General features: G+C 40.2%; 1 protein-coding gene across 2 annotated transcripts in view; it reads right to left on the bottom strand.

Moving 5' to 3' along the window:
• Window positions 1-3,247: 3,247 nt before the first annotated feature.
• LOC136857745 (cathepsin L) overlaps window positions 3,248-19,114 on the bottom strand; it is a 118,883-nt gene continuing 103,016 nt past the window's right edge. For both annotated transcript variants that reach the window (XM_067136640.2, XM_067136641.2), the window contains exons 5-7: window positions 17,502-17,690; window positions 8,363-8,528; window positions 3,248-3,757 (exon numbers count right to left, since the gene is read on the bottom strand). In XM_067136640.2, the coding sequence (XP_066992741.2) occupies window positions 3,552-3,757; window positions 8,363-8,528; window positions 17,502-17,690 (561 nt within the window). In that variant the 3' untranslated portion in view covers window positions 3,248-3,551. The remainder of the gene's footprint in view (window positions 3,758-8,362; window positions 8,529-17,501; window positions 17,691-19,114) is intronic.

Below are 19,114 nucleotides of genomic sequence, written 5' to 3'. Positions count from 1 at the left end.
CTTATCAAGTTTCAAAACGTTCTGACTTCTACTTGAGTGGCTCAAAGCAATGCTGTCTAATAGAGGTCTCAGACATTTTTGGAGTAGAAAAAGAGGGAGTTTGTTATCTTTACACTCTCTACACTTAATTTCACTGATTAACCTGGCTTTCAAAAAAAAACGCACACATTTTTAGTAACTGTCGTCGGGGTAAATACTGCACAGCAGACGTGACAAAATCCGTTATGCGCTGCAGAAGAGCCACAAACGATGATTCCGGGTATCTGAGGGCTCCTCGATCTTGAAAGCGAATAAGATACAATGTTGGACTTTCACTAGCTGGAGAAGAAATATGTTCTGAACAGCCTTCACAGACTGTTTGTTCTTCTGCCACACGCACTAAGTATCCTGCTACCATAGCTAGAGAAATACCAGGTATTGTAGCTGTTGAATCTTAAACAAATTAATCATATTTATGTACTAGCGAACACTTAATAATAAAGTATTGTTCACACAGATCTGATGTAATTTACCTCGCAAGGGTTTTGTAATGACAGACATTATGTGTTCAGGAAGCTGCGGAATTTACACATCATCGCGACTTTCATTCCTTCTATATTTTTCATCCATCTGGCACATTCTTGATTGTAGTAAACTGGTTTGAACATTGCGGATCTTATCTTCATCCCTCAGCTCAACATTGCCATGTTTTGATGCCGTAATAAATTCCTGTATGGAGCGTTGTTTCGATTGCGTTAAGGCATGACCTTGCGTCGATTGTGACATTGTATCCCGCTTTGCGTCGTAGGTGGCTAAAGAAAAGCTCGATATCATCGCTTGTTAGGTTTCTCGTCAAGACATAATGAAAATGTATACTTATGAGGTATTTTACGCAGGCCACAGTGGATTGGGTAGTCAAGACCAACGCCTGATAAGTTTCCCTCGTGAATTTTTTCTCTTTCTCTGGATGCATTTGAATGTTCTTGATATATGACTGGAAATCATTTATTAACCAACTGAGGCGTTCATCTTCAATGCTGAAAAATGCCAGTTTGTTCTCTTTCCTGGAATATGTCCCATACGAGGTGTTGCGGTCATCATGGGCATCGAACCACTTCATAAAATGCTTCATAAAACAAATTGTTTCTTTTAAACTGTCCCTGTCTTTAATGTTCTCGGGACAAACCACCTCCATTCTCTTCAAACCAACGATTGTTTCAGGGGAAAATACAATTTTGGCTCTTGCTACATTCATTTTCTCCAAATTTGTAGGGTAAATTACTTTTCTGGTTAGTTTCCCCACCGGCTTCATAATTGAAGATTTCTGAAGTTTGAAAAGACTTCTCAAATGATCGCCGGTCGTGATAGCATTATTTACAAAAACGTCTTGTGACAAATGTTGGGATCGCACGTTTTTTATGACGTGACTGGGATCAAAACTGAGGAACAGAGGCCTAGTTTCATCAGCTGGATGTCGTATCTCATGCGTAATGCTTCCTCCACATAATGTTTCGAGCATCGACACATTTATGTTGAGGAAGCATTGTCGGTCACAATTCTGATCACTCTGAAGCCACACTCTTCAACAGCATTTAACGCATCCAAGGTTAATTTTGCAAGTTGTGAGCCCGTAACGGATGAAGTGAAATAGAAAGACACCGGTATTCTGTAATATGTAGAGAGTCCCTTGAACAAAATGCAGAGTAGTTTATTGGCCAACCTATCTTCGATTCCAAGAGCGTCAATGTCAATATCATTCAGTCCAATAAACATATCTAATTTCCTGTCATACATAAGTCTCGGCTTTATGGGCATTTCATCTATTATAAAGGAACCAACCTTTTCGTTATCGTTCACTAACGACAGTTTTTCTGCCAGTAATTGGGCTTTACTTAAAGAAGTTTGTCCGTTTCCCCTTTTGAGAATTCAACATACGATTTCAACGTTCTTGGATGAGGAAGATGCAAAATATCGAGTGTTCTGAGAAGCCGATAACCAGTTGGCGACCTTGAAGATAATAGCACACAAATTTTAACTGTAGTCTCCTGGTAAGATATTTACAATTCTTTTTTCCAAAGCTCTGAATTTGCTCTAACAAAACGTTTGCTTTCATATTACCTCCCTCAGCTTCCTTCTGAATTTTAGAAACTCGACTTGCAAGATTACCGGGATCTTTCTTTACCTTACTAAGTTCTGCTTCCAAGTCACGAATTTTTTACGCGCAACTTCTTAATAATGGTCACGTGCTTTCTATTTCTTCTGATCTCCTTCCTTAATTTCCTGGTAATGTATTTTGGTACTGTTGATTTTAGGACGAGAGAAAACTGTGTACCTACTGTTGTGGTGCCTACATTTATCAGGTCAGATTCTCCAGTATTACCAGGCGAAGGATAATCCGATTGTTCCACACATTTTCTCTTATTTCTTATATTCTCATTTTCACTGTCCGCGTTTTCAAGCTGTCTTTTCTTGGGAGCTTTCCTACATTTTTAAGTGACTTGTTTGTGTTTGGGGAAATCTGTAAAAAACTGAAGGGACTTTATTAGGCACGAGTGTCTTTTTAGATGTACTTATACTAAAGTCTTTTTCTCTGAAGTGTTCACTGCACACCCTCGATTTTTCGGTAGGAACCCAGAGAGATCCCGGTTTGTTTCCTCCGCGAGATATAGCAACAAGCCACCGTTCTTTTAAAGCACTAATCACTGGAAACTTGTGAAATGAAATTCCACTACCTTTAATTTCTCGTGAATGACAATAAGGAACACAGCGTCCGACTCGTTGGCTGAACGGTCAGCGTACTGGCCTTCGGTTCAGAGGGTCCCGGGTTCGATTCCCGGCCAGGTCGGAGATTTTAACCTTAATTGGTTAATTCCAATGGCACGGGGGCTGGGTGTATGTGTTGTCTTCATCATCATTTTATCCTCACCACGACGCGCAGGTCGCCTACGGGTGTCAAATAGAAAGACCTGCACCTGGCGAGCCGAACCCGTCCTGGGATATCCCGGCACTAAAAACCATACGATATTTCACATTTCATTTCAGGAACACAGCAATAAATCATGATTGAAACTGCGAGTGCTTATTATCACAAGAATACACACATTCATAACCAACTCAATACACACGTTTGAAGACGCGAACCTGGTAAACAGGGGGCAAGAAAGCGATCCTAGCAGCCCGGCAATGAACTGCAATGTGACTACTTCGACAGCATTTTACGGGCTCTATTTCCAGACCTTGTATTATAACGTAGGCAACGGAACAGATATAGGTGATATAAACTTTATTTGTAAAATTCAGTTCTACACAAACAAAATTAAGAAACCAAGTATGAATGATTTCTTTATGACACCAAGCATTAACTTATTTCCAACAAAAGTAAAAATTTAAGAGTTTTAAAGTAATACATAAGAAATTTTATAAATGACGTTTTAGGTTGTATTGGCATTTACCAATTAATACTATGTGATCATGTTTCACTTTTTGAATTATTCTCATTTGAAGTAGTCCGGACAATGCAATGGTTGACAGACTCTGTCTCGTACTTTCTTGACGACTGAAGAATGGTCTGCTCACATTGAGGGAAAGCATGGCCAATAAGCAATGCCACAATGATTGTTCTTGTTACGAGCAAGTTTCATGTATCCATTTTCTCCCCATTTCGTACCCCAGGAGTTCTTGATCAGCCAGTAATCACGGCCATTCTCCGTACCATATCCTACGACCAGTACAGCATGAGTTGGATAGTTGTTCTTGCACTTAGGTTCTTCGTAGATACCTAAAAGAGTAAAATGCATGTTATTTTAGACAGATCAGTGATTAGAGGCATTTGCGCCATGGGCATGACCAAATTGGCACCCCTTCTTATTGTATTACAACTGAAACCCACAATATAGTAATGAAAATAAATATTTGAGGATTAAATGTAGTTGACTGAAAATCAGTATTTGTAAAGTCATATTATGAAGTGAATTGTCACAAAAATGTTTGGTATAATAATAAATTATTTATATAAGTAAAACTATTAATTATGACATGAATATTTAATTAAATCATAGACTTGAAAAGATCTGGGATCTATGTAAGATTAGGAATAGTGTTTGTGTATTCATGTCACCACTTGAAAAGCACTGATGGGCGTCATCGCATCGCTTATGTATGTCATGAATAGGGAGTGGACTTTATGCAATTACATATTTTGTTTGCGCATGTTCTAACACAATTTGAAACTTTTATTATTCCTATTGTGTATCCCCAAGCGTTAAAGCCTAATATTTTTCACATAAAAATACATATTTTCACAAAACATTTGTGTAAAACATTATTCCCTACAGTAAAATGGTTATAAATCTCGGTGTAATTATGAATGAAACACTTGATTTGTCTGATCACACGAAAGAAACCCATAAAAAGATTTTTGGAGCGCTTCAACCTCTTAAAACGGCAGAGAGTTGTATTTGCATTTGAGGTAAAGGCCAGACTAATACAGACACTGGTTCTCCCTATTCTTGTTTATTGTGACGTTGTTTTAGTTGACACGACAAGAGAAGAAACACTTAACGTTCAACGAGCACTGAATTCCTGCTTGCGATTTATTGACAATATCGGGTATGCTGTTCATATCGCCCCATAATATCAGACTCTCTCATGGCTGACGTCTGATAGACGTAGGCAGGTACACATTTTAACGATGGTGTTCAGAGTGTTAGCTGAAAATGAGCCACTGTATATTTCTTCTAAATCCACCTTTTTATCATCATTGCACAACTTAAATACACGTTCGAGATCCTTTCTTTCTATCCCAGTGCAACGCACAAATAAAATTAATAGATCATTTGTGGTGATCGGCGCCAGGTTATGGAATTCCCTGCCAGCTCAGGTCAGAGAGACTAGCTCTTTTAAGATTTAAGGTCACCTGCCGAGACCGCCTGCTGAGGACAGCTGACTAAATGTTTGAAGTATAAATGTGTGCATGCCTGAGGATTAGTCAGTTGTAAGAGTTTAGTTAGTAACTTATTTTAATGCTATTAATTTATGTAGCTTTAACTATTTTTAGTATCTTTAATTTATTTCAAAAGAGGCACCTGAGCCAAGGCTCATAATGGTGCAGTACAATTAATTACATTTGGCAATAAAAATGAGATTTGAGAACATCAGCTTCTAGGACAAATTTATAATATACTGTACAATGAATAATAATAATAATAATAATAATAATAATAATAATAATAATAATAATAATAATAATAATAATAATAATAAAGTATCATAGTGATAGAAACCAAATATGAACAGCAGTGATATAGTATACTAAATAAGAACTTTTACTTTTAGAAAATTAACAAGCTTGGTTTTAAAGATGAGTAATTTAGCAGCTTCTCGAAGGATATTGAAAAACTTACAGATATGCCATAAAGAATTAGTGCCATATTTAGTAGACTTTGATGATTTACAGTGAATTTTAGCAGATCCTCATGTATTTTATGAATGTATATCAGAATTCAAGTTGCAAAGTGTGTTCGAATGAGCCTGTCCATTTTTCAATTTATACAATATAATAGCTGAAGCTTTTTTACGAAGATCATCTAGTGACAGCACATTACAATACTGGTCGGTGTTAAGGTGGGTAAGTTGAAGATTTTTTTCAGTGCTCTTTTCTGCAAGATACTGATCTTTTCAAATTGTTCTTTACTGCAACACGCCCAGATATGGATCATGTAATTCAGGTGGCTTTCAATTAGTGCATGATAAATACTCTTTAACAGTCCACGAGAAACTTTGTATTTTAATTAGTCTGGGCATTACAGGGTTAATTTGTGTCTGTTTATTGATATTGTTGGTGTTTTGAGGTATACCGTGTGTATTTCTTTTTCCATACTTTTCCTGACTCTCGAAGTGTGTCTCTTAGAGCCGATGTTGACTGTCGAGTCCTGCATTTCAGTGAGAGTGGCATACTGGTAGGCCTGTGTATTATCAACTACAGTCGAACCTCGATATCTTGAACCTCCAATAATCGAATTTTCAGTATCTCGAAGTAACTCAAATTTCCCAGCCGTTTGTCCTGTTCTTCACGTGTACTTATTTCTCTATTAGTCGAAATTCTGTTACACGAATTTATCGATTTCTCGAAGCAAACATTTTCTCTCTTGAAGCAAAAAAATACTTTGTAACTCGAATTTTGTGCAACATTAACTGTGCAATACGGCATTTGTCGTTTGTGAGGAACAGGTAACAAGTAAAGAAAGGTTTACAGCGATGCTGGGAGTTGAAATGAAATGGCGTATGGCTTTTAGTGCCGGGAGCGGCTCGCCAGAAGCAGGTCTTTTGATTTGACTCCCGCAGGTGACCTGCGCGTCGTGATGAGGATGAAATGATGATGAAGACGACACATACACCCAGTCGCCGTGTCAGCGAAATTAACCATTGATGGTTAAAATTCCCGACCCCGTCGGGAATCGAACCCGGGACCCCTTTGACCAAAGGCCAGCACGCTAACCATTTATCCATGGAGCCGGACATGCTGGGAGTTAATATGACGGGAACCGAAAAACTAAAACTTCTAGTGATCGGAAAATCGACGAAGCCTCGCTGTTTTTCGGGTGTGAATTAATTACCGGTCACGTACGAAAGCAACCCCCGAAGTGGCGGATGACAAGCTCCATTTACGAATCTCGGCTGCGTGGTATTGACGAGAAATTTCAATGTGAAGGGAGGAAAGCTTAACCGTAACAAACAGAAGAGACTATTGGATTTTTTCCAAAGGTGTTAACCGAAGTATGTTTCTTGTTTCGCTACTGTATGTACTGTATCGTGTCTTCTAAGAAGTTACTACAATAATTGTTATAATTAAAGTGATGCCGTAAAGTAGAGTTTGTTTGTATATATTTAAGTACTGTTAAAAAATAATAATGTATTCGGTATAAGCCCGTAGATACATATGATTCAGTTATGTGCTATACAACCTCAAGAACGACATTCTCTATATCTGGAAAATTCGATAACTCGAAATAAAATTTAGCTCCCAAGGTGATTAGAGATATCAAGGTTCCACTCACTGTACCTCACTCCTCATTTTCCCATTACGCCTGTTCAGTGAGTACATACGACAGCTGATGGTGGATCTGTTGAGGATTCAGCCACTCTTTTGGCTGAGGATTCTACTTACGTATACTTGTAAGTGAATATTTTAAGTATAGGGTCTCCTTTATAAATCCAGACCGAGCGCATGGTGTTTGTAATCTGCGCTACGGCAGCTGCCTCAGCCCAACTTACGTCGCGCGCGGCCGCCCTGCTTTAAGCGTGTGTACAATCTTATATGAAATCTTACCTTATAAAAGATTCTGGAAGGGTTATCCTTCATAATGAGGGTCTTCATAAACACAATTAGGATTTTTTGTACACCAATAGCGAGATTTTTTACTGTTCACACGACCATTAAGATGAAACCAGGTTTCATCCGAAAAGAACACAGGATGTGGGTCGAATAAACGATCATTCAATGTTGCAAGATACCACTCATAATATCTCACTCATGTGGATCGATAAGCAGGTTTTAAACAATAGGCCCGTGCAAACCTCTACGGTTTGATATGTAACAACTTTGTAGCTCTGTGTGCAGAAGAAACCGAACCCCTACTTGTTGTGCTAATTTTGTGAGTGATTTATTCGGTGGCCGTTCAAGATTCGCACCGATGTCATCTAGCTTTCCCTCTGTTAAAACTGTTCGTGTGCGCGTATGTTCTTTATTTTTTTTTTTTTTGCTAGTTGCTTTACGTCGCACCGACACAGATAGGTCTTTTGGCGACGATGGGATAGGAAAGGCCTAGGAGTTGGAAGGAAGCGGCCGTGGCCTTAATTAAGGTACAGCCCCAGCATTTGCCTGGTGTGAAAATGTGAAACCACGGAAAACCATCTTCAGGGCTGCCGATAGTGGGATTCGAACCTACTATCTCCCGGATGCAAGCTCACAGCCACGCGCCTCTACGCGCACGGCCAACTCGCCCGGTTATGTTCTTTATTGAGCACTGAGCCAGTAGTTTCAAATGTATTTACAATTACGTGAATCTGTGCTCATGAAGGTGGCACTTCACCAGGAAATTGCTGAACAGATGCATGACGTACCCGTCGAGCTGACTCGTACTTAAAATAACTTTTACATATGAAAATACAGTGTTGCAATGATAACTCTCACCATGTTAACAGCTGAGATTTAGACTGGCTATTGATGCTAGGTCGAATACGTGTACGCTCCTTGCAAGGTCAAGAACTACAGCTGTTTAAGTCTCGGAGAGTAAAATCTCCGCTGGACGGTCTGGGTTTATAACAGAAACCCTGTATACTCTGTAGTTTATAAGATAATGTTAACGTTCTGTCTTATTCTCACCTTCAGAGTAAAACTGGAAAGATGGAACTGAAGCATCCAGAGTAACTGAAACCGGTCCAATAGTTCCCACAGCCTCCTTTAAAAGCTCCTCATTACCAGAAGGCATGTTGATGTAACCATTGACAGAAGCTCCTTGCTTGCCATCATCATGTTGACATGTATCCACCTAAATTTGGAGGTAAGCAGAAAGTAACAAAAATTAATAGCTTGAATGAAATCTTCAATTACATTCATATCAAAAAATATATAGTTGCAGATGAAACGAAAGTAATCTAGAATGTTGTTTATGATTGAACCTCCGTCTTGCAGTTAATACGTCGTGACTCTCACCTGCCCTACACGACATAAGCTACTACCGCTGACGTGAGCGACATATAACACATGCGGCACTTTTGAAATATACTAGTTTGGAACACTAATTTGCTTTCTAAGAAATAATGAAGTAAGCCACTAGAGCCTCCATGGCTCAGTCGGCAGCGCGCTGGCCTCTCACCGCTGGGTTCCCTGGTTCAAATCCCGGTCACTCCATGTGAGATTTGTGCTGGAAAAAGTGGAGGCGGGACAAGTTTTTCTCCGAATACTCCGGTATTTCCTGTCATACTTCATTCTAGCAACACTCTCCAGTATCATTTCATTTCATCTGTCATTCATCAATCATTGTCCCAGAGGAGTGCGAAAGGCTCTGGCAGCCGGCACAATTCCTATCCTCGCCGCTAGATAGGGGCTTCATTAATTCCATTCCTTACCCGATCGAATTACTGGAAACAGGCTGTGAATTTTCATTTTCAAGTAAACCACTGAAATCACCTAATTTAACACTGCTCTTTTGGCGGATGAAGCATGCATAGTTTCATTTAAAAACGAGTTGGTATCGATCTCCATTATTAATAACCTCACAGAAAAGGGAAGCATACTGTTTCATGAACCCTTTAATTTAAAAATATGTTATTTTAACGGAACTCCAGATATTTGAGATGGATAATATTATTAACTCACTCTTTACAATATTATTATTTCCGTGTGAGTTGGCCGTGGGGTTAAGGGCGCGCAGCTGTGAGCTTGCATCCGGGAGACTGTGGGTTCGAACCCCACTGTTGGTAGGGCTGAATATGATTTTCCGTCGTCTCCCATTTTCACACCAGGCAAATGCTGGGGCTGTGCCTTAATTAAGATCACGGCCGCTTCCTTCCCACTCCTAAACCTTCCCTACCCCATCGTCGCCATAAGACCTCTCTGTGTCGGTGCGGCGTAAAGCAAATTCTAAAAAATAAAGTAGAAAAATACAATCTACCGGTGATGACTAGGCGTAAATTATAATTAACTCATTTAAGTTGCTTCATACCGCTCTACTTGCCTTGTAGGAAACTGTTCCTTGGTATAGACGTAGCTATAACAACACCGAATACTTTGAATACACTTCCAGGCACAAATCCAGGCGCAGCCATTTCACAAAATTGTTCAAAATTTGAGCGTTATTTTAAAGGGACGCGGGAAGGGTTTATAAGTAATGTAATAAGACTAATAAGCAATGCCAAGCTTTGATGTTCTTCCGGGATATAACGCCGTGTTGACATATTAAGTTCGCTGACGCTTCATCTGGTCTATTTTTTTTAGACATTTACAGCATTACATTACATTACAATAAGCAACATTTACACATTTTTAGAAGCCTTCTTTGCAGCCCAGTATCGTTGCATTCTATTTCTGGTAGTCTGTCTCCTTTCTGCTGCCCATCCGCTGTTCTGCTGTTCTTCACGAAAGCCCTTCAAGTTATAGGTTGAAAGTCAGTTTCGAAGACCTATGAAGTTGAGAGGCCTCCGTGGCTCAGGTGGCAGCGCGCCGGCCTCTCACCGTTGGATACCGTAGTTCAAATCCCGGTCACTCCATGTGAGATTTGTGCTGGACAAAGCGGAGGCAGGACAGGATTTCTCCGGGTACTCCGGTTTTCCCTGTCACATTTCATTCCAGCAACACTCCCGAATATCATGTCATTTTATCTGTTAGTCAGTAATCATTGCCCCAGAGGAGTGCGACAGGCCGCGGAAGCCGGCACAATTCCTATCCTCGCCGCAAGATAGGGGTTTCTTTCATTCCATACCTGGCCCGGTCACTGACTGGGAAACAGGTTGTAGATTTTCATATGAAGTTGACATACACTTTTGACTTAGGGTTCGTTTACATTGGATGATGCATGCTTGCACGAGTAACTGGTGATGCGGGCTTGCACAAGTGGTTTGCGTGAAGTCTGTTAGGCCCCATTAAACAACAACCATCATCATCATCATCATCATGTGCGTGAAGTGGTTATACTGTATGCAACACGATCGCGAGTAGGCTTCCAAAATAGATACCGGTACATCGGACGACGAGAGTTTTGTACTGAAAAACTGAGTTTTATTTTAACGATTTTGGCTATGGATTCAGTTGTAATAAGAACATTATGGGTGAATTGATATTTTACTGTGAGAAGAAGGAGAATACAACGTATTTTTCCTGATCTATTCAAACAACCAGAAATGTTCTTTCGGTATTTCCGAATGATGCCTTTGACTTTTTATTACATCCTGGAAAAAAATATCTCTGTTAATCTTCAGACAATCAAACTTTAGGATCTGTATGTCTGCAGAAGAAAAGTTCGTTGTTACATTAAGGTAAAGCTTTAAAAAATTACCTATCACCTTTAAGTAAGCTGTTTTCTTAAATTACTATATAAGTAATTTCATTTAACTTTCAAGTATATACCGCACTATACATGTAATACTATATATATATGACTATACAAATTGTAAATAGCGTGCGAAATTTAAAGATTGTACAAAACTCAAATATCCAAGTGTTTTAATGAATTTATTATCACTTTAATAACTGCAGAGTTTATTAAAATTGGTACTTTTTAAAACAACTTAAATGGTGATAAACGACCATCATGGACGTATAATACATCTTTCAGACTGTTCGGTGCAAAATGCGCTTTAAGTAATTAAAAATGTGTAACTAGTATTGTCATCTTTCCTTAGATATCATAAATATTACATGTTTTTGCACTAGAATCAAATATTCATAAAGCTATTAAATTTGGATAAATATTTAAATGTTATTATTATTCATTAGTTTTAATGTTAAAATCATGTGGATAAAAATTATGTTACAAATGCCATGTTTACCATTTTCGTGTGACATTAATTAATTGCACTTGTAAGATGCTTCTATTTTTAACCTGAACTCTTATAAAAGATCAATCATAAAGTTACATGAAATATTTATAAAACTAATGCATAACATTTACCTTAGGTCATGGCATATCTGCACGGTTAAACTCAGTAGGACAATATTAAATGTTTGTAATTCTTACAGGTATTTATTATTATTATTAAATAAAATTTGAACTTATTTTTCATTCCACATTAAGTCACAATTTCAAGCCACAGTTTCTTAATGTAGCTATTACTGTGCTTTCTTTATCCTTAGCATCCGAAATTGCCGGTTTTTCATGTACACTGGTAACCAACATTTTAACATCCATTGTTAAGCTCTTGAAAAAAAAACATTTAAAAAGATAAAAGCACTTCACAGCTTCAATCGATGTGAAGCACGCTTAAGTCTAAAAACAAATTATTTTGTTTCATAAATTTGGTGGTGCAACCACGAGCACGCGCGCGCATCCAACGTGCGCACAGTGTAACTGTCCGACTCGTTGGCTGAATCGTCAGCGTACTGGCCTTCGGTTCAGAGGGTCCCGGGTTCGATTCCCAGCCGGGTCGGGGATTTTAACCTTCATTGGTTAATTCCAATGGCCCGGGGGCTGGGTGTTTGTGCTGTCCCCAACATCCCTGCAACTCACACACCACACATAACACTATCCTCCACCACAATAACACGCAGTTACCTACACATGGCAGATGCCGCCCACCCTCAAGGATCTGCCTTACAAGGGCTGCGCTCGGCTGTGATGTTTGTGTTCATATCATTCCCCTGGAAAACCTCTTTTTCTTCCATGAGTGATCTGAAACCGGTCATAAGCCACGTTCAGATTTAACAACACCGCCTCGCAAAACCCATTTGAATTCGCCTGCGAAGCGATGTGATTGGCTAACTTCAGCAGCTGACAAAATTACAACGGCGCGAGATATCGAATTATTTTTTTAAATTATTTATCAGTAGGACCAACCGTCTAAGGCTCAGATACCCGGTTCACGTCGTTTCCGACCACTCATGCATACACTCATACTCATACATTAATTTGTCTTTTTAATGAACTACTTATGGCAGGTAAAACACATTACGTCATTAGTCAGTGACAAGTTTTGATAAACTGTTTGTTAAACCTGTTTAACTAAGATAAGTAACACAACACTATTCTATATACTCTAACGCACCCATTGCATAATTTTAAGGAGAGTTATTCCTGTTCTGAGATCAGATATGGACAATGAAAACTTTTGAACCTTTCTTTCTTAAATGTAGGATTTTTGACTTAATGTGTGTGTGTTTTTGTTGTTGTTTTTCTTTTTTTTTTTGCTTTACGTCGCACCGACACCGATAGGTCTTACGGCGACGATGGGACAGGAAAGGTTTAGGAATGGGAAGAAAGCGACCCTGGCCTTAATTAAGGTACAGCCTCCAGCATTTGCCTGGTGTGAAAATGGGAAGCCTCGGAAAACCATCTTCAGGGCTGCCGACAGTGGGGATCGAACCCACTATCTCCCGGATGCGAGCTCATGCCTGCGCGCCCCTAACCACACTGCCAACTCACCCGGTCATAATGTGTTTTGCCTGTAACCTAATGATATTGGAAGACTTCAGTATCCAGCTATGTGATAAATACGCTCTGTCGTTTCAGTGTCAACTTAGTATGACCATAAATATTTTTACACAATATAGGCTAATAACAATATGTAGAATCTTCTTCCCACACTTCTGTGGGGTCGCGAGTGCCAACTGTGTCGCAAATGGCGATTTGGCCACGTCTTACGGCCGGGTGCACTTCCTGACGCCAACCCTATATGAAGGGATGTAATCACTATTGCATGTTTCTGTGGTGGTTGGCAGTGTAGTATGTTGTAGGAATATGAAATGGAAAGTGTTGGGAAAAACACAAATACCCAGTCCTGAGCCAGAAGAATTAATCAGGTGCGATTACAAATCCAGACCCTGCCGCGAATCGAACCCGGTGCCCTCCGAACCGAAGTCTTCAACGCTGACCATTCACCCAAGGAGTCGGACAATAACAATATGTAGAATACATATTGTAATAGGATATGTAATTTCAGTAAGAATTTAGGAATTCTATGAAAAAGTGTTTGTGACACTTGCACGGAATGGTCATTGTCTGTGGAAATCCACGGTTTGGATGATTAAAACCGTGATATTTGTACGAGAGTAAAGGAGAGGTGGGGTTGCTCTTGTTTGGGTTTGAGATAATGGAAAAATCCTTTCGACTGTCGTACTGTCAAGTAGAAGGGAAAGGGTAGGTAAAATTCCGCTTAATGTTACTGTTTGCTTAATTTTTCGTTGACGTTTGTCTGTAGGTCAATTAAGGGCAGGTGGACGACATTACAGGAAAAAGTGACATAAAAACTGGTAAGATTTGAACTGGAATATCTTACTCCTTTTTTGCAATATAAATTAAAACTCTCAGAACAGATACATTTCTACTTGTTCTTAACTGTCAGCATCCTAAATGTTTTTAATATTACTAGTAAAAAGAGTTCATCTATATTTTTTTAAATATAGTACAGTATAATTTTTAGTATTCATCCCAAATTTGAGGTGCACTTTACTAAGGAACTATTAAATATACAGAGCTAAAATTAAATATTATCTTTATGTGTATTGTCGCCTGTAAGATATATTTTTAAAAATTTCTTTAGTGACCCACAGGGCTTATTTTTGGAAAAATATAATTTTGTCATTTTCATGACCAGACTTTTAAAGTGTCTGAAAATAAAAAGTATCATCATCATCATCATCATCATCATCATCATCATCATCATCATCATCTGTTTACCCTCCAGGTTCGGTTTTTCCCTCGGACTTAGCGAGGGATCCCACCTCTACCGCCTCAAGGGCAGTGTCCTGGAGCTTCAGACTCTTGGTCGGGGGATACAACTGGGGAGTATGACCAGTACCTCGCCCAGGCGGCCTCACCTGCTATGCTGAACAGGGGCCTTGTGGAGGGATGGGAAGATTGGTAGAGATAGGCAAGGAAGAGGCAAGGAAGCGGCCGTGGCCTTAAGTTAGGTACCAACCCGGCATTCGCCTGGAGGAGAAGTGGGAAACCACGGAAAACCACTTCCAGGATGGCTGAGGTGGGAATCGAACCCACCTCTACTCAGTTGACCTCCCGAGGCTGAGTGGACCCCGTTTCAGCCCTCGTGCCACTTTTAAAATTTCGTGGCAGAGCCGGGAATCGAACCCGGGCCTCCGGGGGTGGCAGCTAATCACGCTAACCACTACACCACAGAGGCGGACAAAATTAAAAGTAAGCATAATTTTTGGTCTAACCGAAGTCTATTATCACACACCAAACCTATTAGGCATGTTTCCGAAATTTTACTTCATGAAGTATAGCCATTAGCTAGAAAAGCGTACCTAAAATTCGGATTGCATACGAAAAATTAAATTGCACTATATTTTAAAAAATATAGAATAACACTATTTTCTAGAACCATTGAAAACTTCTACGATGCAAACAGTTAAGAAGAAGTATAACTTTACCTATCCTGAGAGTTTTGAAGTTATACTGCAAAATGGGAGTAATATATTCTAGTTCAAATCTTATCTATATGTATGTCACTTTTCCACATAATGTCGCCCACTTCCCCTTAAATGGCCTTGGGAGATTTGTTCAGTTGCTTGATCCTGATAAGGAAACCGTTCCAACTATAAGTCTCCAATCTGGTTGAGATTTGGAACGACTTCAGTAGTAATGCTCTATTCAACCATGTCAGAATTAGGTGCCCATTCGTACATTTAGCACCTCTTTTGGGTTGCCAAAGTTTGCTCATTTTTAGCACCGCGTAGGCAGAATTGAGCGGCGTTAAGTAGGTAGAGGTGGGGAAGTAATGCGTGTGCGAAAGAGAGAGAGAGTGATACATGAACTGGCCGATCGCCCTGCCTCTACCTGCTTCCCGCTGCTCACTCCTGTCTACAGTGAAAATGAAAAACTACAACATGTTTTCCACTCATTGACCGGGTCAGGGATGGAATGAATGAAGCAGATATAGGCTGTTAGTACGATGGGGTCGCCACTCCCAAAGTGATTTATTAATGACTGATAGATGCTATGAGTCCGCCTCTGTGGTGTAGTGGCTAGCGTGATTAGCTGCCACCCCCGGAGGTCCGGGTTCGATTCCCGGCTCTGCCACGAAATTTGAAAAGTGGTACGAGGGCTGGAACGGGGTCCACTCAGCCTCGGGAGGTCAACTGAGTAGAGGTGGGTTCGATTCCCACCTCAGCCATCCTGGAAGTGGTTTTCCGTGGTTTCCCACTTCTCCTCCAGGCGAATGCCGGGATGGTACTTAAGGCCACGGCCGCTTCCTTCCCTCTTCCTTGCCTATCCCTTCCAATCTTCCCATCCCTCCACAAGGCCCCTGTTCAGCATAGCAGGTGAGGCTGCCTGGGCGAGGTACTGGTCATACTCCCCAGTTGTATCCCCCGACCAAGAGTATGAAGCTCCAGGACACTGCCCCTGAGGCGGTAGAGGTGGGATCCCTCGCTGAGTCCGAGGGAAAAACCGAACCTGGAGGGTAAACAGATGATGATGATGATGAGATGCTATGAAATGAGAATGGAGAGTGTTGCTGGAATGAAAGATGACAGGGAAAACCGGAGTACCCGGAGAAAAACCTGTCCCGCCTCCGCTTTGTCCAGCACAAATCTCACATTGAGTGACCGGAATTTGAACCACGGTATCCAGCGGTGAGAGGCCGACGCGCTGCCGTCTGAGCCACGGAGGTTCCTGTCTACAGTATGCAGTGCTTAAATGAGCAAACTTTGACACCCCAAAACAGGTGCTAGATATACGACTGAGCATCTAATTTTGATATGGCTGAATAAAGCATTCCTACTGAAGTCGTACCAAATTTCAGTCAGATCGGAGACATACAGATGAAAGGGTTTCCTGGTGAGTTGCATTCATCGTGGATTTCATCGAGGTAAATTAAACCAGCAAGGGGAAACTTTTCCTAATTTCCAACGGATAAAAGAAAAAGATTACACGAACAAGAATAATGTCACTTTCTAGTGCTGTGTGAGTTTTAAGAAGAAGAATTGCAAAGAATAGGTTTCAACCACAATAATACAGTTTTAGGAGAGTAATTCCATATTTGTGACCCAGATGTTGCAGCAAGTGAAATTAGAACCTAAACTAAATTAACCTAATTACATAGCTCCCCTTCATTACAGAGAGAGTTCAAATATCTTGTATTTACTCTGCCCCACGTTATTCGGGGCTAATGTCAACCCGATCTCTGTCAAGGTCGCTCGGTGTGGAGCTAGTTCCGTGCAAGTGTCACTCCTTACAAGTGTTTCGAACCCATGCAAAAATTCACTTTTCCGAACACAGGACTTCGATCGTCGTTGCCACACATTAGCTGTTCTATACACTATGTAAGGGGAATATTGGTTCGAGTGGTCTACAAAAGTCTCTTTAGGTTGCTCTTGTAGACTATTTGCTCAAGGACTGGCCAATATTTGCAATTCGAAGGATTGAGATCTAGACTCTTAGATGGCCAATCAGCAATGGTAATGAATTCTTAGGGGGTATAAAAGATATCTGAAGGCGTCCATTAATACGAGACATCTAATGTAAGAGAGTCACTTTGGAAATTAATGCAGACTGTTTACAGAAGGATTCTCCTATATGCGGTCAGATTGTGTCGCGGGTGAATCCTGGAATTTGGCGGGCAGTTTGTAACAATATTTATGGCAATACTAGATATAAAAGAAACTTTACTGTACTGTACATTTTTTAATGATTTCTGACTTACATGAGACCTGAGAGAATTATTTTGAAGATGCATTGTCCTGGATTAACCATATTAACTGTAATTGTAATTAATTGTAACTAGTTCTCTCTTATGATGATATTTTTAATATATTAACCTCATCGACGGATGTTTTGCGGATGTATACTTACCATTCCTTTGTAAGGGTAAGATTCTTCCTTGTCGATGCCATTGTCTTTCACATAATTGTAGGCTTGATACATCCAGCCTCCTTCACAGCCCAGCGTGCCATAAGTTTTGGAGCAGTCGATAAGACTCTGCTCACTGAGAGGTATCAGATTTCCATTCTTTATAGCATGGTGACTTTCTATAGCTCCTGCCTGCGAATTAAAGAGAAACATAACAGTCAAGTATTCAGCACGTCATTTCTCAACAGGGTAAAGGAATTATCCGCATGAGACACCATCAACTTTATCTGTATTTATGCAGATAACCGACCGTAAGATACACGTTGGTGAGCAATGGTTAATAATATGTGGCAGCCCTCTTTGCCATGATATCAGTGACTATGCGGCGTGGCATTAATTTCATAAGATTATGGAAGGCCGGAGAGTTATACTGATCCATGACCACTACAAATCCGATCATAATACATGGAGAGTTGTTGGAGCAGGATCAGGGCATGAACATTCCTCTCGACAGCATGCCGATATGCTCAAGAATATTGACATTGGAGGCCAGAGAAGCATCATATCCATCGAGTGTTCTTCGAACAAATGGGCTACAATTCGGGAGTAATAGTCTGATGCATTGTTTTTCGACCTCTTTCATCAACACATCCTCCCATAGACTTGGAATGCTTCACAGAATAGGTCAGCTAGATGCAGCCAAATACACTCACATTATGAGTGATTGCGGCAGATGCATCTTGAGGAATAAATTTACTTTCAGTAGAAGTGATCTCCCATACACACATCAGCGATGGTCCAGAGATGGTTCGCCGATCAGGATGAAATCAGTCTTATAGACTGGCCTCCTTGCATCCTAGATCTCAGCTCAATCGACAACGTGTGTACTCTGACAAAGCGCGTCATGAGGAAGAACAGGCCCGACCTTGCACTAAGATCCCACAATGGCCTTCGGGATCTAGCCCTTGATGAGAGGAGGTTGCCGACAGCGAGCAGTGTACAGCTCGTCTCATGGCTTCTGTTCCTCATAGACTTCAAGCGGTAATCGAAGCCCAAGTCCTTTATATGAATTATTAGACAAGTTCGCGGGTTGAATTAGATTCCACGTAACATATGTTCCGGCTGCTCAAAAAGTATCGTCAACAGTCGTTAACCCATTACGGTGAGATATTCTTATTCTATTAGGGGTCAGTGAACGACCTTCTCCACGGCGGCTAGTAATACCAAACATAATAATAACATCGAACACACAAGAGACTAGGATTCGAACCTCAATTTAAACTATATCTGACACTATCCATCCGCTTTACAGACCGAGATATTATTTCACTGATCAGCCCGTCTATTATCGACTTACGGCTACTAAAACACAACAATCCTCCTTATATGTCCACTGCTTTCAAGTATAGGATTTATAGACGAGGTCATTTTATGTTATGATTAATGTAACAAGGAACTAACATGTTTTGTGGATTAAGGTATGTTTTAACGTTTCGAAGGAAAATCCAAAATTCTTAACCGATTTTTTTGAGTTTCGAACCATAAAACAAAAAATATTAGACTAACAGTTTCGTATAATGCAATCAAAATTTTGTGTCTTATCTTCACCCAAAAAT

The sequence above is a fragment of the Anabrus simplex genome, chromosome 1 (assembly GCF_040414725.1).
Source record: "Anabrus simplex isolate iqAnaSimp1 chromosome 1, ASM4041472v1, whole genome shotgun sequence".
Lineage (NCBI taxonomy): Eukaryota > Metazoa > Arthropoda > Insecta > Orthoptera > Tettigoniidae > Anabrus > Anabrus simplex.
Note: the sequence above shows the minus strand (reverse complement) of the source record. Positions and strands in the feature narration are given on the sequence as shown.